The sequence below is a fragment of the Tenrec ecaudatus genome, chromosome 8 (genome assembly GCF_050624435.1).
Source record: "Tenrec ecaudatus isolate mTenEca1 chromosome 8, mTenEca1.hap1, whole genome shotgun sequence".
Lineage (NCBI taxonomy): Eukaryota > Metazoa > Chordata > Mammalia > Afrosoricida > Tenrecidae > Tenrec > Tenrec ecaudatus.
The window spans coordinates 140,544,399-140,572,281 of NC_134537.1; the positions used below are offsets into that span (position 1 = coordinate 140,544,399).

At 49.9% G+C, this 27,883-nt stretch overlaps 2 protein-coding genes and 1 pseudogene across 3 annotated transcripts in view; 2 read left to right on the forward strand and 1 right to left on the reverse strand.

Annotated features, from left to right (window-relative positions):
• The first annotated feature begins 5,392 nt into the window (after positions 1 to 5,392).
• Positions 5,393 to 6,095, forward strand: NAT8 (N-acetyltransferase 8 (putative)). Its single transcript, XM_075556941.1, has one exon. It carries the CDS (start codon positions 5,393 to 5,395, stop codon positions 6,068 to 6,070), a length of 678 nt encoding a protein of 225 aa, XP_075413056.1. The 3' UTR covers positions 6,071 to 6,095.
• Positions 6,096 to 7,835: 1,740 nt separating this feature from the next.
• On the forward strand, positions 7,836 to 8,950 carry LOC142455551 (ubiquitin-conjugating enzyme E2 E3 pseudogene; annotated as a pseudogene).
• A 6,407-nt stretch (positions 8,951 to 15,357) lies between these two features.
• Positions 15,358 to 27,883, reverse strand: part of ALMS1 (ALMS1 centrosome and basal body associated protein) — a 123,539-nt gene continuing 111,013 nt past the window's right edge. For both annotated transcript variants that reach the window (XM_075556945.1, XM_075556944.1), the window contains 7 exons: positions 27,140 to 27,260; positions 23,502 to 23,708; positions 22,971 to 23,224; positions 20,948 to 21,131; positions 19,380 to 19,443; positions 17,465 to 17,564; positions 15,358 to 15,697 (listed from right to left, as the gene is read on the reverse strand). In XM_075556945.1, coding sequence (XP_075413060.1) covers positions 15,653 to 15,697; positions 17,465 to 17,564; positions 19,380 to 19,443; positions 20,948 to 21,131; positions 22,971 to 23,224; positions 23,502 to 23,708; positions 27,140 to 27,260 — 975 coding nt within the window. In that variant the 3' untranslated portion in view covers positions 15,358 to 15,652. The remainder of the gene's footprint in view (positions 15,698 to 17,464; positions 17,565 to 19,379; positions 19,444 to 20,947; positions 21,132 to 22,970; positions 23,225 to 23,501; positions 23,709 to 27,139; positions 27,261 to 27,883) is intronic.

Sequence of the window (27,883 nt, forward strand, 5' to 3'; positions counted from 1 at the left end):
ACTCTTAGGCCAACTGACTGGAACGGACCAAGCCCCGTTTAAAAATAACACTTCTGTGGCTCCTTCTGTAAAGTGTCCATCTGGTCCTCAGGAGATGTGAGCTAACTTGAAACCCTAGTTTGACATCCCAGCACTTGGAAGGCTGAGACGCAAGTCCTCGGTTTTCTACTGGCTACGAGCAAGGAAGCAGATGACTTCAGTCATGTCTGGTGGCGTCCTACATCTGATGAGGCCAGCCAGTCTTGGGTGGAAGTCATTGTCCATGGTGTCATAGGAAAAACTATCCCAAACCCACCCTGTCTTTATTTCTGGCCCGTGCAGTTTCATAAGTCATCACCATTGAGGCAGTTACATCACGTGGCAACCACATGTGACAGAGCAAAGCTGCCCCACAGGGTCTTTCTGGCTGTGATGGTTTTAGAAGCAGACCACCAGGCGTGTCTTCCTGCGTTCAAACCACCCACGGACTTTTCCAAAGCCACCTCCCTTCCATTAAGCCAATGTGTGGAGATGTTTCAATACCTGCCACATGAAAGCCCTGTCTAATTCAGCCCATCAATTACGTGCCTCTGGATTTCAATGACTCCATTAGACGTTCCTCACGGAGCTCCATTGGTGTCGTCTCCTGATGGTGGCAACCAGGCCTCAAACACCTGGCACCCCTTAGGCCGAGCACGAAGTCCTGGCACCACTTTCAGCAGACTGAAGAAATGAGTCTCTCAGGGCTGACAAAGCAGGCGCAGGCTCCCGTGCAGGAAGCCACGCATGCAGAAGGAAATGCCGAGAGAAGGAAAGCCTGAATCGAAACGGAGTGCGTTGGGTTTGAGGGAAGCCCCAGAGCTCTGAACCTCTGGTCTCTTCAGCTTGAGTATTAAGTGCCTAGTGGACTGACTGCTGGAGGGAGAAAGCCGGGGCTTTCTGTCCCCATCAAGTTCCCATCTCAGAAACCCACAGGGGCAGTTCTGCATTATCCTGTAGGGTCGCCAGGGCAGTAAGTCTGTCGGAGTTAAGTGGCAAGGAACCCTGGTGGTGCAGTGGTTTAAGCACCAGGCTGCTAACTGAAAGACCCGTTGTTCAAAGGGAGAACAATGAGGCAGTCTGCTTCTGTAAAGGGTTAGGCCTCAAAACCCAATTGGGCAGTTCCACCGGCTTCTGTGAGGGAGAATCAAGTTCACGGCAGTGGGAGCCAACCAGTGAGTAGTGGACTCATTCACCATCATCACCACCCTTGAGCGGATGTCACTCCTGTTGGCCCTATGGGACGGGAGAGCTGCCCTGGCAACTTTCTGAGACTGTAAGTCTCTCTCTTTTTTGGAATGATTCATTTTTATTTTTGTCATTGTTGAAAATATACACAGCAGGGCATCCACTAATTCAGTACTTTCTACGTGTACAATTCAGTGGCATTCTCACAATCTACAACCCTTCCCACCATCCTTTCCCAAGAAATAGCACAGTGATCTAGGCAGATATTATTAGCTAGTTAAGTTAAACTATTATTTGGTTTTATTTATTTTGTAACATTTTTGTTGGCATGTAATTCACAGAGCACGTGATTCAATAGTTCAATCATATGTAGAAGAGTCGTACAATCATCACCACAATCAATTTTATATTTTCTTCTTTCTGCACTCCTTCTTATTAGCGCCCCATTTTCTACCCACCTCCCCTGCCATGTCCCCAAGAAAATAATCAATCCAGTTACTTTCCCTATAGATTTACCTATCCTGGATTTCATACACAGTAAAACACACCAAAGGCAAAATAACTAACAATAATGACAAAGTAAGAGGAAAACTGCTACAGAAAGAAAGCAGAAAATATTAAAAACTAGAACAAATTAAAAATGGGTCAATGGGAGATCAAATGATAAGCCGTTAAAATTTAACCTAACTGCACCTGCAAGAATCCACTTTCCAATACTCTGCATGTCAGAGGGAATTCACCAGCGACGTAATCCATATGTATTTCCCTTCACTTCTTAAACAACAACAACAAAAAAACCCTTTAAAATGGGTGAAAAAGATCAAATGATAAATTAATACATTTTAACCAGCTACATCTGCCGTAATCGATTTTACAATGCTCTCTGATAACCAGGCTGTTCACATCATGGACTATGGTCAGGGGATTCACCGGAGGTTTAATCCATGTGTAGGCCCTGCAAATGGATTTCAAGTTTCCACAGTCATCCCTAGCCTTCTGCAAGCCAGGTGTTCACAATCTAAGTTCTAATACCATTCCCTCCTTTGGATTTGGATTATTTGCAAATCCTCGGATCACATAGACTTGTATGCTTCTCCTATGTGGACTTGGTTGTTGCCCCACTTAGATGGTTGCTTGTGTGAAGACAAGACTGTAAGTCTTTACTGGAGTAGAAAGCCTCATCTTTCTCCTGAGGAGCAGCTGGTGGTTTTGAACTGCTGGCCTTGTTAGCAGCCCAACACATAACCCAGAGACTCTTATCAGGAAGATTCCAACTGTACTCTGGAATCTAAGTCAGCAATGTCTGGCTTAACATTAAAATGTCTAACTAAAATGTTCAAATGTAAAAAAAAATTTTTTTTTAAATGTTCAAATGTACACTAAAAAAATGTAACTACCTCAGGGTTCACCATCCAGAAGACAGACTAGTTAAGGTCTACTCCTGGGGCTTTGTTGATGCCAAAGACTGGGATGTGCCCTAGAGCAGGGTCACCCGGCTAGCGATAGGGTCTGGCTCCCAGCTACTGTCCTCCGTCAAGGAGGCTGGTGGGCAGCGCCCTTTGGGAAGGGGATGATCTTGTCCTCCACTCTGATCTCAGGGGTACTCCAGGATGGTTTTGTCAGAAACCTGACAAGCACCTCTGTCCCCTTCCTTGTCCTCATCTCCATTCAGTTCACCATTAACTCCTGCCATTGCTGCCCCTATTGCACCTCTGAGTGGTTCAGGAGTCAGCTTCTCGTGTCGTGGCTCGTAGGGTCTCTGCTGGCCCCAGGTATCTTTCGCGTGGACACCCCTTTGGGAAGCTGATTGAAGCTGCATGCTCTTTTGTTCGCAACCACTGCAGCCCAGTTTACTGAGGTATCTGCTTCGATATCTACTAGGCTGCCCTAGTCTCTGGGAGGTATGCACGTCCATCCCTGCCTCCAATCCGTTCTCCACAGTGCAGCCAGAGAGAGAGAGAGAGAGGCACGCACGCACTGGTTTTCAGCCCCCAGCTCCACTTATCACCAAGTACAGCCAGCCTTCTTTAATCTCTGCCCTCCTCCCCCACTTACTCTTTCTGCAATACTTTAAGCCAGTGGTTCTCAACCTGTGGGTCAAGACCCCTTTGCTACACCATGCTTCAAGACAAAATGTCATTTATTTGTAATTAGAAATAAATATTTCCACCATATAGGATTGCATATTGTTTTTGTGATGAATCCTTATGCTTTCATTATGTTAATTTGTAACCATGAAAATACATCCTGCCTATCAGCTATTTACATGTCGATTCATAACGGTAGCAAAATGACAGTGATGAAGTAGCAATGAGACTAATTTGATGGTTGGCGGGTCACCACCACATGAGGAAATGCCATAAGGGTCGCGGCTCGAGGAAGGTGGAGAACCACCACTTCAGCAAATCCAGTCAGTGCAGTCCCTGGGTGAGGCAGATGGTGAAGCGTTTCCCTACTGCCCCAAAGGCTGACAGTTTAAACCCTCCCAGAAGTGCTTTTTGGGGGAAAAAAAGGCCTGCAAATGTGCCTCCCAAAGCTCCCCCCCTCCGAGAAACCGTGGAGCTGGCTCAACGCTGAGGTGCGCGGGGTGCTGTGGGCTGGGGTGGGTGACCATGACAACTCGGAGACCGCTGGTTTATTCTCTTTTTTTGGGCAAATACCTCAGCATTTCTCAGAAAAAGAGTCTGCAAGCATTGTATTATCACATTTCCCCTAGGCCCACCAGGGCAGCTCAGGCCGGCTTGGGGGATGTCCAGGGGTTGTGTGAGGTGCGCGCTGTGCCCCATCGTGGGAGGGGGAGGCTGGGGGCTGAAAACGACCCACTTTCTCAGTGCCTGCTGCGAAGGGCCGGTGTGCCAGGCCGCCTGCCTGGACTCGGCTGAGGACAGAACCCAGGGGAGGGTTGTGATCCCGGAGGCGGAGTGAAGGGACAGGACTGACCTCAGGGCACCCTGCTCCTGACCCCAGCTGCTGACCCTGATCCTGACCCCAGTGGGTCCACCCCCCAGAACCCCAGCGGGGAGGGCAAGGGGTTCCTGGGCTGGGGTTGATGAGTATCAACCACCCAGGAAACAGCCAATGGGCAGGTGTCCCGGCCTGATTTAAGCAGGGGAGCCGCCGGGGCAGTTCTCCCGGAGGCAGTCCACTCAAGGACAGAGTTCAGGTGGCGTGGCGGCAGGTGAGGCTGGGGGTGCAGGCGGCTCTGTTGGGGGGACTCGGGTGCCAGGAGGGTGTTCTGTATCTCAAGGGCAGTCTTTTTTTCTTCTTCTTTGTATTTGGCTCTGCTGCCACTTCCACAGCCTCAAAACGTGCAACTCAGAGGAAAGAGCCTTTGCGGAACCGTCCCTGGGACAGGGACCCCGCGGCCCACGTACCAGGAAGCGGAGAAAGCCGGCAAAGGGGGAAGGGCTGGTGGGACGGCGTTACAAGCCTCAAGAACTGAGTTGCCAGCACTTCATCCTTGAGGGCAAGTCACAAGCTATTGCTACTGGAGTCCCCGTTCAGACACGTGTGGGTTCATTCCAGACCAAATCTATTGACACCTGTCCCTTTCGATCAGCACAGGGCTGCAGACGAGTTAGAGACTGAACGAAAAAGCCTGGTGGGATAGTGGTTAAAGTGCTGGAGCTCCCAAGCTCTAGCCTCTCGGGGAGAGGAAGATGAGGCAGTCCGCCCACGAAGCTCCTGTGAAGATCTAGAATAATGTTTCCTAATATCGCCCTAGTGTGCGTGCGTGCGTGCGCGCACGCAAGAGGCAGAGAAGGATCCAATGGGGCTGCCAAAGCAGATACCTACACTTTATCCTGGATTAGAGCAATCCTACGGACATTTTTGGATTTCAGGCAATTGTACAAACATTTTTAATTGCCTGTGGGGGTGCAGAATACCTTTTTTTTTTTCTGAGAAGGGGGTGGAAACCCCAGAGAGCAGTTCTACTCTGTCTCACAGGGAGCAGCACCACGAGTCAAACTCCGTGGCAGTGGGTGGGAGAGGGATTCTGGCTGTCCCTTTGGCCGTGGGCTGCTCCCTGCAGTGTACCTGGGGGGATGTGTGTGTGGGGAAGCAGAAGACAGCGCCTTGAGCAGGGTCTCCCTGTTCCTGTTAAGCTGCGGGGCACCGTTGGGAGAGATGGGGGCCCTCACGTGGTTTCCTCTCTACCCTCAGGGCTGCCTTGCGCTCTTTGGCCATGGCTCCTCACCGAATCCGCAGGTACCAGGAGAGCGACTGGGAAGGGGTCCTGGACCTGTTCCAGAAGGGGCTGGATGAGTACAGCTCCCCGACCTTCCACTACCTCCTGGGGCTGCCCCGAGTCCTTGTGCCCCTCCTCGGGGGGCCCCTAGCCCTACTCCTGGTGTCTGGCTCTTGGCTCCTGGCCCTGGCGGCCTGCCTCACCCTGCTCGCTGCCCTGAGGTTCATTGCCAAGTATCCCTGGACCAGCTTTGGAGTCACAGCGTTGAACACAGACATGTCAGACATCACACAAACCTACTTCAGCGAGCGGGGCTCCTGCTTCTGGGTGGTCGAGTGTGAGGGGCAGGTGGTGGGCATGGTGGGCTGTCTGCCCGCCGAGGAGCCGGCCCTGCGCAGGAAGCGCTTGCAACTCTTACACCTGTTCGTGGCCTTGGAGCACCGGGGCCGGGGCGTGGCCAAAGCGCTCACTCGGACTGTGCTGCAGTTTGCTCGGGAGCAGGCCTACCAGGAGGTGGTGCTTTCCACGAGCAGGCTGCAGCGGTCGGCGCTCGGCCTCTACCGAGGCCTGGGCTTCCAGGAGACGCACGAGTGTTACTACTCCTGGATCTGGAGGCTCGTCGCCATTCCCGGGGTTCATTTTCTCTACCGTCTGAAGCAGCCCGGGGGCCCGTGAGCCGAGGCCTCCGGCCGTCAGGGCAGGGTGGACGTGGCTGTGGCCACCAGCAAGAGTGGCAGTCTCCTGCCAGCACGCAATAAAAGCTTATTCCTTGTTGCTCTAGGAACAAGGGGCCTAGACTCCATTCAATCTTTTGGGGCCGCCTCTCTTTTATCTAGTATTACGGCGCTAAACCAACAAACAAGACTGCCCCCCACAGCCACCAACCAATAGATGTTTGTTTAACACACACGGGTTGGGCAGCAAGGGAGGCTGTGGTATGGGGGGGGGGGGCTTGCTCTCCTTGGTGGGTGGTGGGTATGGTCTGAAGTGACTCTTTTCCAGCAGGTTGCTCAGCCATGCTTTTTCTGATCCTGGGTACCATAGGAGCCCTAGTGGCACAGTGGGTTGCTCCTTGGGTTGTTAACTGAAAAGTCAGCAGTTTGAATCCACCTGCCGACCTATCTGCGGGATCACCAGTCCCATAAATAGTGTCAGAAACTCGCAGGGGCAGGTCTATCTGCCCTAGAGGGTCACTATGAGTTCGAATTGACTCAATGGCAGTGAGTTTTGAGTATATTTATCATACAAACACACACACGCACTAAGTGCCTTTAAAAAGCTTGTGAAGCAATGGATTTAAAATATAAAGTTTCCATGAACCTTTTGGAAGCCCCCTCCCGCATGTATAAAGCAACAACAGTTGCCAATTCACCCGTTTCCACAGAAAGCTCAGGGACCTGAACTGTGCCACTAGCCTCATCCCACTCAGTCAAGTTTCCCGAACAGGAACTCAGGGTCCGGCAGGTGCTAAAGTAATCTGAGCAACACACTAGAAAGGAGGAACTAGGGGGTATTGTGGGGCTCTGCAGGTGTCTCGTCTGCTGGCATCCCAAACTTGGGGACTGGGGGTCAGCTTGGCCTCTTCCCAGCCAGAAGGGGGCGAGGGGCCAATCACAGCAGTGTCCTGCTAGTGCCTTAACTATGAGGACAGTAGAAAGAGTGGGCACCCAACCTGTCATTGGGGAGGGCTTTCCACAGGGGACAGGGCTTGTTCTGAGAATGGAAACTGAGAGCTAGGAGCAGCGCTGGTCTACCCAGTCCTGCTGCCCTGACACGCCCAGCCCCACAGAGCTGCTCCAGCTCCACACCAGGTGTGGCAGGAAGGAAGCAGTCCATTCTTTTATCCCGGCCAGGGCTGCCATCGAGGAGGGCCCTGTGACTCCAATGGTGGTCTCAGCCCAGCTTGGGACAGAGTGTGGCCCATCCCAGACCTGCCGGCCAGGCCCTTGCCCTTTCAGCCCTCTGGAGAAGTGCTGATGTCCAGTGAGAGCCCGGTGTGAAACACATCCTACCCCCAGGCTCCGGCTGTTCTACGAGGCTGCCCAGGTGATCCCGACGCCCACCCCCTAGGTGTGCAGGTAGTACTGTACCACAGGGTTGCCAAGCTGTGGCCTGTATGCCCGTGTCTCTGGGTGCCCGTGTTAACGGCTTGCCACCATCCAGAGGCCCCCTACAAGACTAATTACATTAACCTCAGATGGTTGTGAATTTGGGGGGCTGGGCTCCCAGCCAGGTTGTTTTTGGTCCCACCAGTCTCTGGCTTCACCTCAGGTGAAGCAAAGTCAGAGTCCCCTGACTGACGGATGCTCCCCACTTGACTGCCCGCCCACAGTGAGGTGCTGATGGGGGCTCCGCAGTCAGGGAGAGGCTGGGGAGCCAGGCGCCCTTGTTCCTCTTCCGGGGATCAGGGTGACCAGGTAGGAGGGTTTCTTTGGGGATGATGAAGATATTCTGGAACTTGATAGGAGAGGTAGCTGCCTAACACTGGGAATTAACTGCCACGGAAAAGTCCGTTTGACATGCTTAATTTTATGCTATGTGGGTTTCAGTTAAAAATAAAAAAGCAGGCCCCTCCCCTGTGCTCGCCTCGGAACTTGCTGACTGCACGGCCCGGAGGAGCCGAGCCGGGCGGCGGCGGGCGGCCACAGCGCGCGGGGGGGTCTCCCGCGTCCCCTCCGCCTCCCAGGGAGCTCACACCCTCGCCAAGCCGAGCTCCCCCCCACCCCTTTTTCCCTCCCTCCCGAAGGCGCTGAGCGGCGCCACCCTCCGGCCGGAGCCGGCACTGCACAGCCCCCTCCGACTTTCAATGTTCCCCACTCCCGGGCCAGAGCCTCCTCGGCTTCATTCCCCCCCCCCCCAATTCCTTACGGAAGGGTTTTTTTCGGTCTCCCTCCCCCACACCGTAGCGGCGTGCGAGCGGGCCGGGTGGGCGGCCGAGTTTTCCAAGAAATAACTCCACCAAGATGTCCAGTGATAGGCATCAGCAGTGGTAGTTCGGATGCAGACCAGCTAGACCCAGCCGCTCCGGAGCCTGAAGAACCAGAAGAAAGAAAACCTTCTGCCACCCAGCAGAAGAAAAACATCAAACTCTCTAGCAAAGCCACTGCTAAGTTATCCACTAGTGCTAAAAGAATCCAGAAGGAGCTAGCTGAGATAACTCTTGATCCTCCTCCCAACTGCAGTCCTGGGCCTAAGGAGAAAACATTTATGAATGGAGATCAACTCTACTTGGTCCGCCAGGTTCTGTATATGAAGGTGGTGTGTTTTTTCTGGATATCACATTTTCATCAGATTATCCATTTAAGCCACCAAAGGTTACTTTTTGCCCCAGAATCTATCATTGCAACATCAACAGTCAGGGAGTCATCTGTTTGGACATCCTTAAAGATAACTGGAGTCCTGCTTTGACTATTTCAAAGGTTTTGCTGTCTATTTGTTCCCTTTTGACAGACTGCAACCCTGCGGATCCTCTGGTTGGAAGCACAGCCACTCAGTATTTGACAGTATAGCCATGACAGGATAGCCAGACAGTGGACCAAGAGATACGCAATATAATTCACCTAATTTGTATGCAGTGTGAAGGAGCAGAAGGCATCTTCTCACTGTGCTGCACATCTTTTTGTGTGTGTGTGTGTTATTGTTTGAAGTGAACTTGTTTGTCCCAAGACTCCAAGTCCGCTTCAGTGTCACTTTCCTCCTTTTTTCTTTAAGCCCCTCAGACCACTGTTTAGGTTTGAGGGCTAAGGAATCTGGAGGGAGCTGCAAATCTTTATAGCCTTTACAATACGGACTTCTGTGTATGTTATACTGATTCTACTCTCTGCTTTTATCCTTTGGAGACTGGGAGACTCCCGAAAAAGGTAAATGCTATCAAGAGTAGAACTTTGTAGCTGTAGATTAGTTATGTTTAAAACGCCTACTTGCAAGTCTTGCTTCTTTGGGATATCAAAATATATTTTGTGATGTACTAAGGATACTGGTCCTGAAGTCTACCAAATATTATAGTGCATTTTAGCCTAATTCATTATCTGTATGAAGTTATAAAAGTAGCTGTAGATGGTTAGGAATTATGTCATTTGTATTAAACCCAGATCTATTTCTGAGTATGTGGTACATGCTGTTGTGAAAATGTTTTACCTTTGTCAGTTTGTAATGAGAGGATTTCCTTTTACCCTTTGTAGCTCAGAGAGCACCTGATGTATCATCTCAAACACAATAAACATGCTCCTGAAGAAAAATAAATAAATAAAAAAGCACAGTGAACCCGGCCCCAATCCCAGCTACGTGGACCCCCTCCCCAGAAGAATCCACTACAGAGGATAGCACTGAAGTAACAGTCCGGGGAGACGGGTGAACTTGCTCAGAGCACACAAGAGCAATGGAAGAGGGAAGGAGAGAGGAAGAGAGTGGAGCACGCCCTGGCCCACCAAGCCCCGAGGAGGACATTCCTGCTCGCAGCAGCCAATGCACAGAGAGGACCATAGGGCCAACCCCACCACAAGACACGAAGTCCCTGGCTGACCCACAGCGCTACGAGGGGCAAGACTGGAGGCACCGTGTGGGAACTGTGCCCGACCTGACCCCACCACACGGGGGCAAAACATGAAAGGCACGCAACAGAGCAGCAAAGGGAGCAAAGCAACGAAGTCCCCAGGGGATTGATCTCCAAATCAGACTTCGACTTCGGGGGCCAGGGCGTGACACCTCATCAGACTCAACCAGAAAACACCCATAAAGGTCAACAGACAGCCCTGGAACTATTCATAGGCTTTTCTATGTTGTTGTTTTATTTTTGTTTGCTATTGTCTCTGCACATTTATCTAGATAAGATAATCAGGATAAACAATCCCAAGGAGAAAACAACAGGACCGGTGGTTCTGGGGGGACATGGGAGAGGGGGAAGCAGGGGAAAGGAAAGGGGAGCCAACAAACCTAGGGACAAGAGAACAAGTTATCTAAAATCGATGGAGAGGAGGACAGAGGATGCCTGGTGAGGACTGATTAAGTGCAACATAGCCTAGAGCAGGGGTCCTCAAACTTTTTAAACAGGGGCCAGTTCACTGTCCCTCAGACCCGTTGGAGGGCCAGACTATAGTTAAAATAAAAACAACTATGAACAAATTCCTATACACACTGCACATATCTTATTTTGAAGTAAAAAAACAAATGGGCAAAAACACCCGGCAGGCCGGATAAAAGTCCTCGGCGGGCCGCATGTGGCCCGCGGGCCGTAGTTTGAGGACCCCTGGCCTAGAGGAATTACTGAAACTCGAAAGAAGGTTGAACATGATAGTGGGACAAGAGGAAAATAAATGGAAATATAGGAACTAGGAGGCAAAGGAAATTGAGAGAGGTTTAAATACAGGCATGTACACATGTAAGTATATTCATGTATGTGTATTCATATATAACAATAGGGAAATATATCTATGCACATATATGTTAAGTATTAAGGTAGCAGATGGACATTGGGCCTCTACTCAAGAACTCCCTCAATGCAAGAACACTTTGTTCTATTAACCTGGCATTCTATGATGCTCACTTTCCCTGACACGATTGCTGAAGACAAAATGGTTGCATGAGCAAATACAGTGAAGAAAGCTGATGGTGCCTGGCTAATAAAAGCTTTGGCATCTGGGGTCTTAAGGATAAATAAGTGGCCAGCAGGGAAGCAACAAAGCCCACATGGAAGCACACCTGTGTTGACGAGACCAGGTACCAGGCATCAAAGACCCGGAATAATCATATGGATGCAAATGAGGGGGAGTGTGGAGTGGAGACCCAAAGCCCATCTACAGACAATTGGACATCCCCTCACAGAAGGATCACAAAGCAGAGATGAGCCAGTCAGGGTGCAGTACAGCACGGATGAAACATACGACTCCCCTCTAGTTCCTTAATGCTTCCTCCCCCCAACTCTACCTTACAGATCCGGCTAGATCAGAACATGTACACTGGTACAGATAAGACCTTGCAACACAGGGAATCCAGACAGATAAGCCCCTCTGGGCCAATAATGAGAGCAGCGATACCAAGGTGTGTAGGGGAAGGTGAGGGGAGAGAGGGAACCGATCACACTGATCAACATATAACCCACCTCCAGGAGGATGAACAGAAAAGTGAGTGGAGACATCGGACAGTGTAAGACATGGAAAATAATAATAATTTATAAATTATCAAGGGTCCATGATGGAGGGAGGGGAAGGAATGAGGGGCTGATACCAAGGGCTCAAGTAGAAAGAAAATGTTTTGAAGATGATGATGGCAACAAATGTACACATATGCTTGACACAATGAGTGGAAGTATGGATGTGGTAAGAGCTGTAAGAGCCCACAATAAAAATATTTTTAAAATAAACCAAACTCCCAGTCTTCTGAAGTCCTTCCAGGCAAACTGTCAGCCCTTTGATTATCAGCAAGCACGGGTTTGTACATCGGGGGGACTTTGTTTTCAGCAAGGATACACAATAAAACTCATTATTTGATTGATGTATGTATATGTATGGATTGTGATAAGAGCTGTATGAGCCCCTAATAAAATGTAAAAAAAAAAAAAACAGCAAGAAAGAAAAAAAAACCAAAAAAACCTCATTATTTGTCTTTTTCTGCAGGCTGTTTCCCGTGGAGTTGATAATGACCTTTTTAGATTTTAAAAATTTTTAAGCATTTTATTGAGGGCTCTTATAATTCTTGTACCAATACGCATATCAATTGTATCAAGAACATTTGTACATATGTCGCCATCATTATTTTCTAGACATTTATTTAATCATTTTATTGGGGCTCATACAACTATCACAATCCATACGTCCATCCACTATGTCAAGCACATTGGTTGCCATCATCACTCTCAAAACATTTTTCTTCATGAGCCCTTGGTATCAGCTCATTTTCCCTCCTCCCTCTCCCCAAACCCTTCATAATTTATAAATTTTCTGATGTCTTATACTGTCCAATGTCTCCCTTCACCTACTTTTCTGTTGACCGCCCCGCAGGGAGAGGGTTATATGTAGATCCCCCTTTCTCCCCAACCCCTCCTGGTATCACTACTCTCATTATTGGTCCTGAGGGCTTTATCTGTCCTGGATATGATATGATTTCTTGTTCTCTGATGTCTGACACCTGATCCCTTCGACACCTTGTGATCACACAGGCTGGTGTGCTTCTTCTATGTGGGCTTTGTTACTTCTGAGCTAGTTGGCCACTTGTTTCCCTTCAAGCCTTTAAGACCCCAGATGCTGTATCTTTTTGATAGCCGGGCACCATCAGCTTTCTTCACCACATTTGTTTATACAACCGCTTTGTTTTCAGCAGTCAGGAAGGTGAGCATCATAGAATGCCAGGTTAATAGAACAAAGTGTTCTTAAATTGAGGGAGTACTTGAGTGGAGGTTCAATGTCCATCTGGTACCTTAATACTAAACCTATAAATATATGCACATAGATTTATTTATCCATGTTTACATATGAACATGTTTACATATGAACATGCCCATATTTAGACCTCTATAAGTGCCCTTTGCCTCCTAGTTCTCTCCTCTATTTCCATTTACTTTCTTCTTGTCCCACTATCATGTTCAGCCTTCATTTGGGTTTCTATAATTCTTCTGGGTTAAATTACCCTTAATCTCGCCCTACCAGGCCCCCTACACCCTCCTCCCCATCAATTTTGGATCACTTGTTCCCTTGTCCCTGGGTTTGTTAACACCCTCTTCCTTTCCCCGCCTCCCCCTATCCCATGTCTGGCAACAGTTGGCCCCTTGTTTTCTCTTCCAGATTGTTTATCCCACCTCTCTTATCTAGACAGACCTGGAGAGATAATATGCAGAAAAAACAAGATCAAGCAAAACAAAGCAACAACAACAACAAAAGTCTGTAAATAGTTCAAGGTCTGTTTGTTGACCTTTAGGAGTGTTTTTCTGGTCAAGCATGATGGGGTGCCATGCCCTGGCCCCAAAGTCTCTTCCTGGTGCTCCCTCGGGACTTCCTTGCTCTGCTCTGCTGTTCTGTTGCACACCCTCAGTGTTTCTCCTATATGTGTGTGTGTGTGTGGGGGTCAGATTGGGTGCAATCCCCAGTCTCCAGGGTTGTCCCCCACCCCACAGCACTATGGGTCAGTGAGGCTTTCCCAAGGGTCCTCTCTGCGCACTGGCTGCTCTGAGTGGGACTATCATGCTCAGGGCTTAGTGGGCCAGGATGTGCTCCATTCTCTTCCTCCCCCTGCAGCTGTAGCTTCAGTGCTGTCCTCTGAAGTAAATTCTGCTGGGAGGCTGTTCTCATAGTTGGGATTGGGGCTGGCCCCTCAGATAACAATATTTTATTGATTTTTTAATGGGTTTATCACTAAATCAATTCCAAAGTTGAAACATCTCCTGACATCGAAGCTCAGGTGGTGCACACAGTCTCCCTGCAGTCTTTCCCAGAGCCTCCTGACTGCCTGCACCAACTGTCTGGTGGCCCCTTCAAAACTGTCGTTTCAACTCTTGATCAGATTCCACTTTCTCCCCTTTGTTTTCCTATTTCGTGAGCAACTGGGAAAGGGCTATGACTGAGGGTTCAAAGCCAGTAAATACAACCACTACTGTCGGTGAAAACGACCCAGCTATCAAACCAGTACAGAAGTTGATTATGACAACAGACTAGCTTGGCAGGATTTTCTAACAATTGGCCAGGATAATTATTTTGGGACACAAAAAAACATTGGGTCAGGACACCAGGGGTCTTGGAGCGGGGTAGGCAGAACCAGAGGCTGCTTCCGAGTCAGGGAGGTATGGCTGACCTGCTGGAGAAGGGGCTGTGGATCTCAGGGAGGGTCTGCACGTGGTCTGGGAGAAGCAATTCAAGAGTGAATCCGGCAGCTGAAAACCAGGGGCAGTGGCTCAGCAAAGCAAGAGGCTCAGATCAGGGGTTTGTCCGGGATGGGGGAGGATGGTGTGTGGCTTGGGTAGCAGAGGGGGTCATCTTGAGGGCAGCGGGGGATAGATGCTGGGCGGTGCACTAGGATTTACTTGTAAACTAAAAGCACTTCTGGCAGCTACCTGATTCCCACAGGCAGCATCCCAGGAGAGAGCAGGGCCAGGCAGATGACCCCAGCAAGTCTCTCCTCAACCCCACGCCCCAACTCCCCATGCCGCTCCCTCTGCCTGGCAGCGAGGGAAAACACTGGTATCACATGAAAGCAAGACCCTAGGTGACATGAACGCAAGCGCCTGTGGCATTCCAGGTATGTTCTATCCCAGCCGGGAAGAGCAAGCTCCCCAAAGGGTCTGGGAGAGATCACCCTTCATCCTGCCCAGGCCACCTTGCAACATCCAGCTCTGAAAACACCTATCACTTCTTGTTTCCACCCCGAATATTAACCCCAACCCAAGACGCGCACAGACAGCGCCTTTCGGGGCTGCAAGGTGCCTACAGGCTCCGGGCCTCCTTTTCCAGGTAGGCTCAGTCAGCACGCTGCAGCCCTCTGGCCTCCTCTGGGCTGGGAAGCGCGCCAGGGCACCGGCGTGGCTTGGAGTGGCGGCAGGGCCTGCTCCTTGGGCTCGGGGCAATTGGTGCCTTTCTCCCTCACCTGTCATTGCAGGCTACAGGGGGACAACGGCGCATACTCAGCCTGCTTCACATGCACTCTGCCTTCTCCAAAGCCGCTCCCCATGGGATAAACCTGGGCTCCGTGGGAGGTCATGTCCAGCGGGTGGGTGAGGGGCATCTGCCCTGGAGGAGGCATGCTCCCAGGACCCGTGGAGTCAGGGCCCGGCTTGGTGCATGCCCGCAGGCACTCTTGTCCTCAGATGTGCACGCACACGCATGGACCCTCTCTTTCTCCAGGCACGGGCCACGTGCCATCCTAACAGCCCCTCTTTGTAGACTGTGGCCCTCCAGGGGGGCCCACACCTCAGGGGAGACTCAGCCGGGCTCCCTGACACCTCAGATGGGAAAGAAAAGACCCTCCCGTGCTCGCTGCACTGCAAGTCAATCAAACGTTATTTATTTTCTAAACGTATAAAAACACACATATGTATAAAAGAGACTCACTCGACACTAGAATTACGAGAGCTCATTGGACAAAACAGCCGGTGGGCGAGGCCCCAAGCCTGAGAGGATTCAATCAGGGCGCTACCTGGGGCCCGCGAGGAGTCTACTTGCCAATTACACATGGACATAGAGGACATTTTATTAAATGCAGACACATAAAAGGAAGGCCTGTACTTCTCCAAGGCTATAAAATAGACTTCCAGGGGCTCAGGAAAATCATCTCATGTCAGTCCCAGGGGACTTTTCTTCCCAAGAGTCGATTGGTCACTTTCTGTGGAGGGAAAAAAGGGCAGAAGGAAGTTAGCTACTCTCCCCTCAGAGGCAGCCAGCCGCATCCCAACACACTTCTCAGAAGAGACCTAAATCCTGTTCATCATCTTCTGCTAAAAAACATTCATAGAAATGTTTATAGGGAAGAGATCAATACTTGCAGATGGCCACTAATCTGGACAGGTCAATCAGTCCATCTATTCACAAACACACAAGCCCAAGACACTGGTCCTGGGGTGCTGATGCCCCACTGGGCCCCTGACTGGGGATGCTGGCCTCTGTGACCCCGTGGCAGTCTAGTGCGGACTATGTTTCTGTCTCTGACTTTCAGAGTCAGCGGTGAGGGGAAGGTGGGGAAGGAAACAAGGACAGTGCTGACTGGGAAGGACACAGGACCACGGCCCTTCGGGCCCAGTAGGCAGCCTGGTGCTTTCCAGGGAGACAGCAGTAGAACCCAGGCCCTTGGTGAAAACAACTGAACTTGCATGTCTGTGGTCCGAAAATGATGGCTTTTTGGAGACCTCTGACCCTCCTGACGGCCAACTCTGAGACCATTCAGACACTTCCCAGTTTACTCTCAAAGTTCAAGAGTTGTATGATGATCTACCAAAGGGGGTAGAGAACCAATGCTTCGGGAGTCTGGAATGAAATCCCTCAATTAGGGTCGATTTGGGCACTTCCACCAGGACGTCTGAAAGGGCCTTGGAGTGTAAAACTTGACTCCCTTCCAAATGTGCTCAGGGCCCTGTGTGACGCACCATGAGTTCTAACCGCAATGCCTGTGGTTAGAATCCCCTTCTGGGGGTGGGGTGGGGTTCTCTGCGACAGCAGTAAGGTGGCTGTGGCTAAGTTTCCACTTTCCTAGAGGATATGAGCCAAGTCACCACCTTTGCTTTCTGCAGAGAGACCAAGCAGCAGCTCTGTCAGGGCTAGTCCTCTGTGTACAAGGCCAATGTGGGAAGCAGGAACAGAGAAATCTCAGGACCCTTGGAAGTGGAGCATGTTGTGGTCTGTCTGAAGTGGTGGGGGGCGAGCTCAGAGGCAGCAATGTGGGGACCATGGGATAGGACAAAAGAGCCAGGCCAAGACCAGAGGCAGAGGCAAGGATCACTGCTGAGTCTCTGAGACTGTGAGGCAGCACAGTGGGCTGGCTTCCTGGTCGAGGACCAACCGGGAGAGACTTGGCTGCTGGCAGAGGAGAGGCACATCTGTGGACCAATGACTGCCTCCTTCCTGTTTACTTTGTGGTAACTTTTAGTGTCCCTAATAAAACCCACAACTGAGGTGTCCGGTCACTGCGGGTGGGGGGGGGGGAGAGGGAAGGGGGTTTGCCGAACCAGCAGAGAAGTGAGGAGACATGGGAGGAAGGCTTGGTGTCAGCACAGGGCAAAGAAGGATGGAAGGCAGGGAGGCCCGAGGGGGCCCTATATGAACAAGTCCCAAGGCACAGAGAAGCAGAGATTCTAAGGGAGGGTGGGGAGCGAGACCGGATTTGAACTCTGCTCACAACATATGTGATTGACACAATGGTTGTATGTATGGATTGTGATAAGAATTGTATGAGCCCCCAATAAAATGATTAAAAAAAAAAAGAAATCTGCTTACAGGTACCATCATCTTCCAAATTTGGGCAGAAGCCCAGTGTGTGACATGCTTCTGTCCGAGCCGCTGCCAAGTCGGCCAAGTCTGAATGAGTGCTCAGAGGTCGCATGTGCTGTGTTGGAATTGTCTGTTGCCTGCTAAACCTGACCCCAGAGGACCGACTGACCTTTTTATAGAGCTGGGCCCGCAGCCGGTAGCACTTGTATTCTGATTGCCTCTTCTCCTCCTCTTTCCGTTTCTGAACTTCTGGAAGCTGCTCGTACATCCTAGGAAATGGCACAGAGGAGACACACGGGGTGGCGGTTACTGGGGTGCAGGAGCACAGCATGATCACTGCTGGGGTCTTCTCGCCACCCCTTACTGACCCGACCACTCCCAAGGCCGCTCTTTCCTCCACAGACAAGCTGTGGCCCACGCTCGGTGCCCCGAGCTAGTACTAGATAAAGAGAGGAGACTGAAGAATAAAAATGTAATAGAAAACCTGCCAACAGTGGGTCCTTCGGGAAAGGAATACAGCAAAGGGCAGGAGGCAAACTGCTTCTCATTCTGTCTGCAAAAATGTATTGTTTCAACATGGATAAGGAACATGTATTGTCCATTCTTCCCTATTCAAGTCCAACTGTCACAAGCGGATGGGGAGACTGAAATGTCACGGCTTGGGTCAGGTGCACGTCAGTCCTCCGAGCATCAGCTTGCCTTTTCGACACTTTAAAGAGGTGTGTGCAGTAGCTTTCCTAATGCAGTGCATTGTTCACGCTCCTGGCTGCTGCTGCTGCTGCTGCGAGCATTGACTGTGGATCCAAGGAGGACGGAATCCTTGACTTCAACTCTTCCTCCATTTGTCATGTCACCTATTGTTATAATCCACTCTGCAGGCTGCACACCTTGCTCTTCATCAGCAAGGGCTTAAGGGGCTCCTCACTTGCAGCCAGCAAGGTTGTGTCACCTGCACACCGCAGGTGTAAATCAGCCACGTTCCCGACGCCACGTTCTTCTGCATATCCTCCAGCTTCTCTGATGATGGGCTCAGCACATGGACTGAACAAGGATGGGGAGAGGACACCACCCAACAGAGACCTTTCTTGATGTGAAACCATGCAGCGTTCCCTTGCTGTGTTTGCCTCTTGACCCATGTACTTGAGCACAATGCCGTGTTCTGGAATTTCCTTTCTGCTCAAGGTTACCCTAGTTTTTATGGTCCGCACAGTCAAGTGCCTTTTTACAGTCAATCAAATACAACTGAACATCTTTCTGGTATTTTCTGCTTTCCACCAAGATCCATCTGCCATCAGCAATGACACCCCTACATGCACATTCTCCTCTGAGTCCAGCATGACCTTCTGGCAGCTCCTGCCACTTGTCTGTCGGGTTGTCGGGCCTTGGTGGCTTGTGTGTTTCTGTGATGCGGGAAGCTCCATGTCACTGGTATTTTCAAATGTCAGCAAGGTCCCCCAAAGTGCATAGGTTTCGGGGGAGCTTTGACACTAAGAACAGACTAGGCTGTCCACCTTTGAGGAAATCCCACTGAAAACCACATGCATGGCATCGGAAAATGCCAACAGCAGCCCTGTATGTTGGGGCGCACTTCTATCGAACTGGCTGGGTAAGTAACGAGAGCTAACATACGCAATGGCACCAAATTCAAAGAGTAACTAAGTCCTTCCCCTACCGCTGTACCCCAGGCACTTTTTCCCTTGAAAGCAATCACTATGATTCGTTTTTCTTTTCTTTTTGGTTATCTTTCCAGAGGCATGTTACGCTCTATACCCACACATGCTCTTCCCCACCTTTTAAAAGCCCATGTTTGACTGACAGCAGCACCCATCCTCCTGACATTTGACTTTTTGGTAGAGCTTAACGTCACATGTATTTTTCTCCGTCATTGACTATATTCCTAGAAATGCAGTTGCTAAGACAAAAGGCACAGTCTCCCCAACCCCCCTGCACATCACACTTGGTTTGATTTCAGTTCTGATTTCTAATTACGATGAGGCTGACTCATACATATAAACTAGTGTTGATTCTTCTACACATGAGCCATGCATGCCCCAATGGGTTATTTATTTTTTGTTTGACCTTACCGTTTAGACCTCTGAATCATTTCCTTCTTTCCAATCGCTCTACTCTTGTGGGCAGCCAGGAAGCCTAGGTGACAGAAGGGGCAGTGAGCAGACAGCACATTCACCACAAGGGCTCTGTGCCACAGAGCCGTGAGAGGACGCCGCCACTGCCTGGAACAGACGGTGGAGACTGACTGGTTATCACCCAAGGCCCGGGAAGACACAGTGCTCTGGGGACCAGGCCAGAGTGAATGGAGAAGCCTGCAGCTACTTACAGGCAGAGGCTTACAGGTCAGGTTGCAATGTAAACATTTGGTTTTCACATACGGTGATTTTATTTGGGATTTCACATGGAGCATGGACTCTGGAGCTAGCCACTATGGATTTGAATCCCAGATCTTACACTTATTACACATCCTTTAAAAAATAAATCATTTCATTGGGGGCTCTTACATATATTATAAAAAACAGACATCCGTTATCTCAAGCACACATGTACAATTATTGGCACTAACAATTTCTGAACAATATCTTTCTTCCCTCTTGAGCCCTTTGATATCAACTCCTCTTTTTCACCCCTTCTCCCCCACCCCGCCACCCCGCAAACCCTTATTATACACTGGTACTATTATTTATACATTCCATCCCTTCACCTACTCTCCCCTGAGGCATTCTTCCCCTGAGGGGATGATCCTGGCACCACTGCTATCCTTCCCGTCCTCCTGGAATCTTGATCCCATTACTGGTTCTGACGGGCTTGCACATGCAATCTTAGGGGAGAGGCTTAATCTCAGACACTAAGGAAGGAAGGAGTACCTGCCCTGGCATTAAACGAGGGTAGGGCAAAGAGCTGTACCAGGGCATGGCTCAGCACCACCTGTGAGGTGGGCACGTCTAAAACAGACCCTTTCTTCAGAAACCAACTGGCGTGGACACAGTCAGAGTGCATAAAAGACCCCTTCTTGATGGGACCAGCCATGCCCTCGGGTGGGAGGCAGCAGAGAGGGAACTGATGCGAATGTTGTGAGTCACATGTGAGCACCCCGTCAAAGCAACCTGGCCCATTTCTTAATTTGTTGTAGTTTCTATTTATTTCCTGCTTCCTTTTGGATTGAGCTTCTCTGGGTTTTACTGTCCTGTGGTGGTTGTCACTGGTGTAATTGTCTTTATATGAAACCCAGGATAGGTAAATCTACAGAATCTAAGAGACAGAAACCAGAACAGTTTCATAGGGTGATGGAAGGGGAGGTTGGGGGACGGGCAGCTACTGACACCGAGTACCAGAGTGAAGAAAACAGTCTGAAGTCCACTGTGATGGTGAGTGTGCCACTCGTTGGCAAGCCTTTAACCCTCTGAATTGGAAGTATGGCATGGGAAGTAGAGGTCAATAAACTGTCAACCCCTCCCCTCAGATCTCTCCTCCCTGTGCACGCTTGTTTCAGATACAGCAGATACAGTGACAGGGTGTGTGCTCTGGCAAGGTGGGCGGGGTGTGAGCAAGACAAGAGCCCCCTGCTGGCCCCCACAGCCATCACTTAGCAGGGCTAGGCAGCACAGCCCTCTCCTACCTCTCCTCCAGGAGGACCTACCTTGTCTGGCCCGTGGGCGCGCGCCCCGCTGGCTGCCGGGACAGTCCGGGCCCGTGTTGAACAGCGCTTCCCGCTCGCTCTGCAGCACGTTCTGCAGCTTCCGCTCCTGGACGATTAGCTTCAGGCGCTTGATCCGCTCGCCCGAGCGAGAGATGAAGTCGGGTCTGTGAAAGTGAAGCGCTTCCTGAGGACGAGAGAAAGCCCCGGGCTTGAGCGCCAGCTCTCCAGGTGCCACCCAGGTGACCAAGCCTGGACTCTAAGCGCACTGGTCTTTGGAGGGCTGCGCTTCAGTCTCGAAAGCCACGGGATCAAAGCCACGCCTTGGACTCAGCCCAGGGTGCGGAGGTTAAAATCCCCTTCTAACAAATGCCTCGTTAAGTATCCTTTTTCTTTAGCTCTCAAAGGGGTATGGGGGTATGCAACGAGGGGCTGAAGCCCTTTCAGCGTTCTCCTAAACACACTGTGTAAGGTGAAAGGGCCCACAGAACGTGATGTTCTCACTGAACCAGCTCTCACCACTCACTCCGAGACTTCACTCTCACACCCTCTGCTGGGGGCGGGGTTGCGGGGGTGGGGGTGGGGGGCACGGCCAGGACTCCCTTTTCCTGCACCCGTGCCTTTGCGTCTCTGCTTTAGGGATTCTCGATTCCAGGAGATTCTGGTTTGAAGGCGTTCACTACGCACTGGTGCCACGGCTTTAGGAGTCCATTTGCGAGTTGCCTAAAAGGGGGCCTCTAGGGGAATTTCGGTTTGAGGGTCACAAGTGTGTCTCAGGGTGACTGTCTGGGGAGTTGGCCAGTCTCAGCTGGTGCAGCCCTTTTAAGAAGGAGAGTTCTGTTCCCCTCGTTCTAGCAAGACTCAGAAGGGTTGGTCCTTCCTCCTCTCAGGGCAGATGACAGCGGTGCATGGTGTAGATGCTTGCTTCCCAGAGTGGGTGGTATCGGCCCCCTGGGGCATGCTGGAATGATCGGGGGTGGGGGGGCGAGGGTCCTGCAAAAGCAGTTACCTACACCTTATCCTGGATTATGGGCTGCAGGAACAAAAATATTTTAATTGCCATACAGGGGCGGAGCAGTTGTTGTTTCCCCTGAAGAAGGAGCAGTAGGTTAGGCCAACGAAGTGTTCGTGTACCTGATTTTCTTTGCCAAGTCTTTGGTCTCCTTTTCCCCTTTGGTCTTGGATGAGTAGAACATACACTTTACAAACTACATTTAGTCAATTAACCGAGCTGTTCCACAAGACTACGGCGCGAAGTCTTCGAACCCAGAACACCAATCTTACAAAGTATTTGCTTATGTCTAAGACATGGCCTTTAAGTGGGGGACCTGGTGTCTTTTAAGCCCAGGGTTTGGGCAGGAATAGGCAAGGCTGGCACATACACATGGCCCCCAGGAGCACTTTCCATGCCGGCATCTGGGGACTTGATGCGCAGCAGGTTGGCGATGCCAGCCTTCTCATGGCCTGGCCCCAGAACAGGGGTTGAAGTAGAAAGGTCAATAGTAAGGCAGTCTTGATTAATGATGTGAACTTACGCTGGAATGTGGTGAAAACAGATGAACTGTGGAAGAGCTAGCAAGAGGGCCACATGTTTGTCCTTCAGAAATGCTTAGTCACAGATTTAACTTGTTTGCATCTTTCCCTTGCCAGCCCTTAAAAATGCAGGTAAAGATGGGGGGAAGGTGGGGAGAGAAAGAGTGCATCAAGCACAAGGACCAACATAGAATCAATCCCCTCCCAGGGGAACAACAACAAAAGTGGGTGAAGGGAGACAGAGGATGATGTAAGATATGAAAATAATAATCTATAATTTATCAAGGGTTCAGGAGGGAGGGGAAAATGAGGAGCTGATACCAAGGGCTTAAGTAGAAAGAAAATGTTTTGAAAACAATGACGGCAACAACTGTACAGATAAGCTTGACACAATGGATGCAATGTATGGATTATAGTAAGATCTGTATGAGCTCCCAATAAAATGCTTTTAAAAATTAAAAAATAAAATGCCGCTAAGAGCAGGTCACAGCACCTGTAGGCTTGCTCTCACAAACGGCCTCAGCGGGTGCATGCCTTCACTGTTGCACGGGTCTGCGAGGCGCCCCCCACAGTCCATCTGGCTGTCCACTCTCTGGCCTTGCCAGTTCTTTTCCCGCAGCGGTTCTCTCCAGGGCTTGGTGTTTGTTACTGCTTCAAACCAGGAGACGGCGGGGCCGTAAAATCTGGGCAGATTTTCCTTCTTAGATCCACACTTCAAATTTTCAGCAGGAACAAACCATGAGATGCCTGTAAGAAAAAAAAATTTTTCAGAAAGAAAGAAAAAATGATAGTTCTCACCTCTCATAGCCCAGAGTTCTCATCACAGACTTATATGTAATAGAGGATCTCCGGGGGGTCAGCAGGCCCTGAGTCCGGCTTCACTGCAGGCATGGTGCTGTGCCCACTACAGGGATGTGCCAAGTGGGTGGCTGTGGGGGCTTTAGAAACAAGGGCTCTTAGCATATTAAGCGAAGCTCGGCATTCATTAGCGCCTCTGGGGCACATCCTGAAATTGGAAACCGACCTTCACAGAGACTTGTCACGCTCCTCCTTGACTTTCTGTCCGGGGGATGACCGGCGTGGATCCGTTTCTCCTCGATTTTAATTTCAGACAGGGAAGAACTCCCATCGCTGTCCTCCTCTAAGTGAGCCTCGCTGGAACTCGGAGTCGGGACATTCAATCCCACGTCTCGGGTGTGTCTTCTGGCGCCATTCACAATCTCCAAGTTACCTGCGGGGAGACACCACACCAGTCTCTGGGGGCAGCCTGGAAGCTTACCTGGAAGCTTTAATGCTAGTCGGTGCCCAAAACCTTTCCACGGCTTCCAAGACGAAGGCAACTCTATGTTTGCCTGAGTGCCTGCCTGTGCGTGTGTGTGCGCGCGCACGTGTGTGCGAGCCTGTGTACAGAGGGAAGAAAAGAGGTGGACAGGGAGGAGAGAGAGAGGTGAAGTGTATTGTGGATTTTCAACTCTGGCTATGCCTTATAATCACATGGAAAGCACTTTGGAAAGCTCTTGAAAAATATTGATGTATCTGAAATGTAAAACACACCAAACTCATGTCATCAAGTTGATTCTAACTCTTTGAAAGCCTATAGGAGAGGGTAGAACTAACTGTCCCTGTGGATTTCTCAGATTGTAACTCTTTACAGGAGTAGAAAGCCTCATCTTTCTCCCATGCAGTGACTGGTGGTTTAGAATGGATGACCTTGAGGTTAGTAGCCCAATGCATAACCACTGTGCCAAACAGGGCTTCTTCTGGAGATGTAAAACCCCATAGCTAATCCACAATCAAGTCAAAAAAGGAACAAGCGATATGGAAGCCCAGCCCTCACTTGTATAGATCAAGATGTAATTAGCTCGGGGTGTGATGTAGAAGTTTGAAATTTTTACTTTAAAGAACGCAGGTGCCTGTCCTGTGTGGCTAAGGCTTTGAACCATCAAACAGAGAGAGAGGGACTCATGAATTAGATTTTCCCTAATACGCATCAACAGTTGTTCTCAGATATGCATGCTATCAGATCAATCAGTATAGGCACACTAATTAACCAACACTTTTTAAAGCAAAGCAATAAATAGCTTACCTGTTGCTCCAAAGAGGAAGAACTATCATAAGTAGCCTGTCTGGTACATTAAAAAGTTACTTTTCTGGTGGTCAATAATAAAGGATGATTTGGCAACTTGCTAATTCTTTATCTGAAGACCCAGATACAGAATAGAAATCGACTAGGAGGCCAAAGTCAGGTGTTTCCTACACAAATCCCCCTTGAGCATCATCTGACAGGGCACATACACACCTTAGAACAACCAGCTTGTTTCAATTCAAAATCCCTAACACCTTAAAAAAAATTTCCCTAACACCTGAGGTAGGTCAAAGTCAGTGTAGACTGTAAAGCTGTCCTTGCCATTCACTAGGCTAGGAGCAGACCCAGGCCAAGTCCACAGGACACAGAATTTCTCCCAAGGCACTCTCAGCTACGAAGGGTCCCAGCAACCCCCTTCTGTGAGGACTCACCGAGGGACACTGCTCTCTCTAGAGTAATGCACCATCAGAAACATCGCTATTTGAAATTTATCAATGAAAACACAATGCCCTACTCTCTCGTTTCGGACCCAAGGAGCCCTGGCAGTGTAGTGGTGATGTCTCCAGGGGAGAAAGAGAGGTCCCCAACGCCCGTGAGGAGTGACAGTCTCAGAAACTCACAGGGCAGTTCTACTCTGTCTGGGAGGGTCGCTATGAGGCCAGAATTTAACAGTGAAATTGTTTGGGAAGCTATCTAACACAGAGAAGCAACCTCAATTTACATCCTCAGTTCAGAGTTCGGACAAGGGCATCTAGATGTCACATTCCATACCTGTCTGAACTTAACTGATTCCAAAAGGGTAGGTTTGAGGGTCTACTACCATTTAGATCTGATGTTGACCCCACTTTCCTCTGAGCTCATCAAAGGGTGTTCTCATTTACATTTCACCCAAACTCCATCCTTCTACAAGATCCTAGATGAACTCTGCCTTTTCTGGCTTTGTGTCCAGTCCGCCACGCGGTGCATGGTTTTCCACAGTGCAGCGCATCAGGACACCTGGCTTTTGGCACTGTGGTGAAAGTGCTCAGTTGCTCACCAAAAGGCCAGTGGTTTGAACCCCCTGCCAGCACCAGCAACTTTAGGAGCCCTGCCAGTGTCGTGGTTATACATGGACAGCAATTCGAAACCTCCAGCAGCTCCCAGGGAGAAAGACAGGGCTTTCTACTCCTGAAAAGAGTTACAGGCTCAAACCCTCAGGGGATCACTATGAGTCAGCAGGGAAGACCTGCAGTTTCCTGGGAGAAAGATGTGGAGGTCAGCTTCCATTAAGATTTACAGCCTTGGGAAGCTGGCGGGGCAGCTCAGCTCTGACCAATGGGGCTGTCATGAGTCAGACAGCAGGCTTGGGGATGGGGGGTCTTGGCTGACGAAACTAGGACAAACCTCTCCTTCTTGGTAGTATGTCCCCAGTGGCAAAACAGTTAGTATGCCCCGGCCTCTCACCTGTTGGAAAAGGTAGCTCAGAAGAGTACCAGGCAGTTGGTGAGCACACAAAAAGCACCCGGCACAGGTGGCCACTGGGTAACACCTGGCTGACAGAGGCAAAGGTAAGACTTCAAGGGGGTAGTAGGGGGCGGGGGTGCGACACAACAACAACAAGAACTAAAGATCATTTCTTTCTGTTTTACAAAATCAAATGGCACAAAAAAGAAGTCTCCTTGCCAACCTTGCTCCCCACTCACACAGTTCACAACCCTATTCGATTCCAGGTAATTTTTTCCCTACCAACTCAAGCAGTTGTCTCTTTTTATTTTTTAAATAGGTGACAGAGCATGCAATTATACACTGTTTTGCTCCTTGCTTTGTTTTCCTTCTTCATTTTATTTCTTTCATGGCAGCATGCTCACCTCCTGGATGGCCATGATCTTACTGACCAGTTCTGCGCACAGCGTGGGCCGAGGCGAGGTGGGGCATAGACCCGGAAGGAGGCTGGCGAGTCCGTTTATGGCTAACTAATGGTTATATCTACTTAGGGGGGTGTGACTGCAGGTGACCACACGTCACAGGAAGGGACAGTACAAAGGGCATACACATTATAGAAAGGGGATGAGCTAGGGTTGTGCACCTTCTTAATTATGTGTCTTGGGGATCAGTATTAGTGCAGTCACTTTGTGCTCTGTAGAACTTACATCTACAGTAATACAGTAATTTATGTAGCCATTCAGCTTTTGATAAGACATCTAAATTGATTTCAACCTTTTGCTAAGGCCCACAGGACAGCAATGGTTGCCTCTGTAGACTTCATTTTGCACAGATTCACAGATACTTCTGTAGGATAACTGGCACATACACAGTGTGCTTAGAAATGACAGAAGCAAACAGCCTGAGTCAAGAGTCACCGAGAAAGATTACCAAACTGAGGGGTGGTAACAATTAGCAGTGCACATGAATGTAAGAGAGTACATTCTCTTGCCCACACGCTTGCTATGAAACTTGGATTTCAGCTAATCTGCTGGGTGAAACATGCTATTTGGGTACAGTTTCCTTTTTTTAACTATGAGTGAGATTGAGTATCTTCTCACATGCTCACGTACCTACTTTGAGTTCAATGAAGAAGTTTAGTGCAAGTAGCTTACCTGCTTGGATACCCTTGTTTAACATCTGTACGTGCTGCTTGTTGCAAAGAATGGGGCTGGAGTTCCAGAAACTACTAGCAGAAGACGAAACAGAGTCAGAAGAAACCATCTGTTCTTCTACCTGGAAAAACAAGAGCCCCGTTACCTTGACCTGGAAACAAGCGCACGGTTACCCACAGGGTGAGGACCCTCTGCAAGTCACCAGGAACCCCGACTGACGCAATTCCAAGGGAAGATCAAGTTGTGAGGACGTTTGTGACAACACGAACAGGCCCCTGCACAGCCTGTGCGAGAAGGCTGGATGAAGGGCTGGGATCTCTTTATTTTTTTAGGTCTGAGATCTTTTAAGAAGGTAAAACAAAAATGCTGGGTAAGCTTCCATGGTCTTAAAAAATGAGGATGCTAGCGGACCATTAGCTAGGTGGTTCCTCAAGAGTGCAATTCTAACGGACACTTGCATGTATTTTCTGATTTCCAGTAAAGAAGGCAGATGTGGCTAAGAAATGGATCTGCTGAAGAACGTGCTTCCCAGGGGCTTGTGGAAGCGCTGAAAACAGCCTTGCAATCAGGGCACAGCTCAGAGACTCCGGAACTGCATGGGTACCCATCTTGGTGACCAGTGGGATGTGATCTCCCTCCTTATCTCCTCTGCCCTCCAGTTGACCAGAAGTGTGGTCACCCTCTCCCCCCATCCCTGGGTTTGGAGACATGTACTCTTAGGTGCAAATCAGGCACCTAGCATTC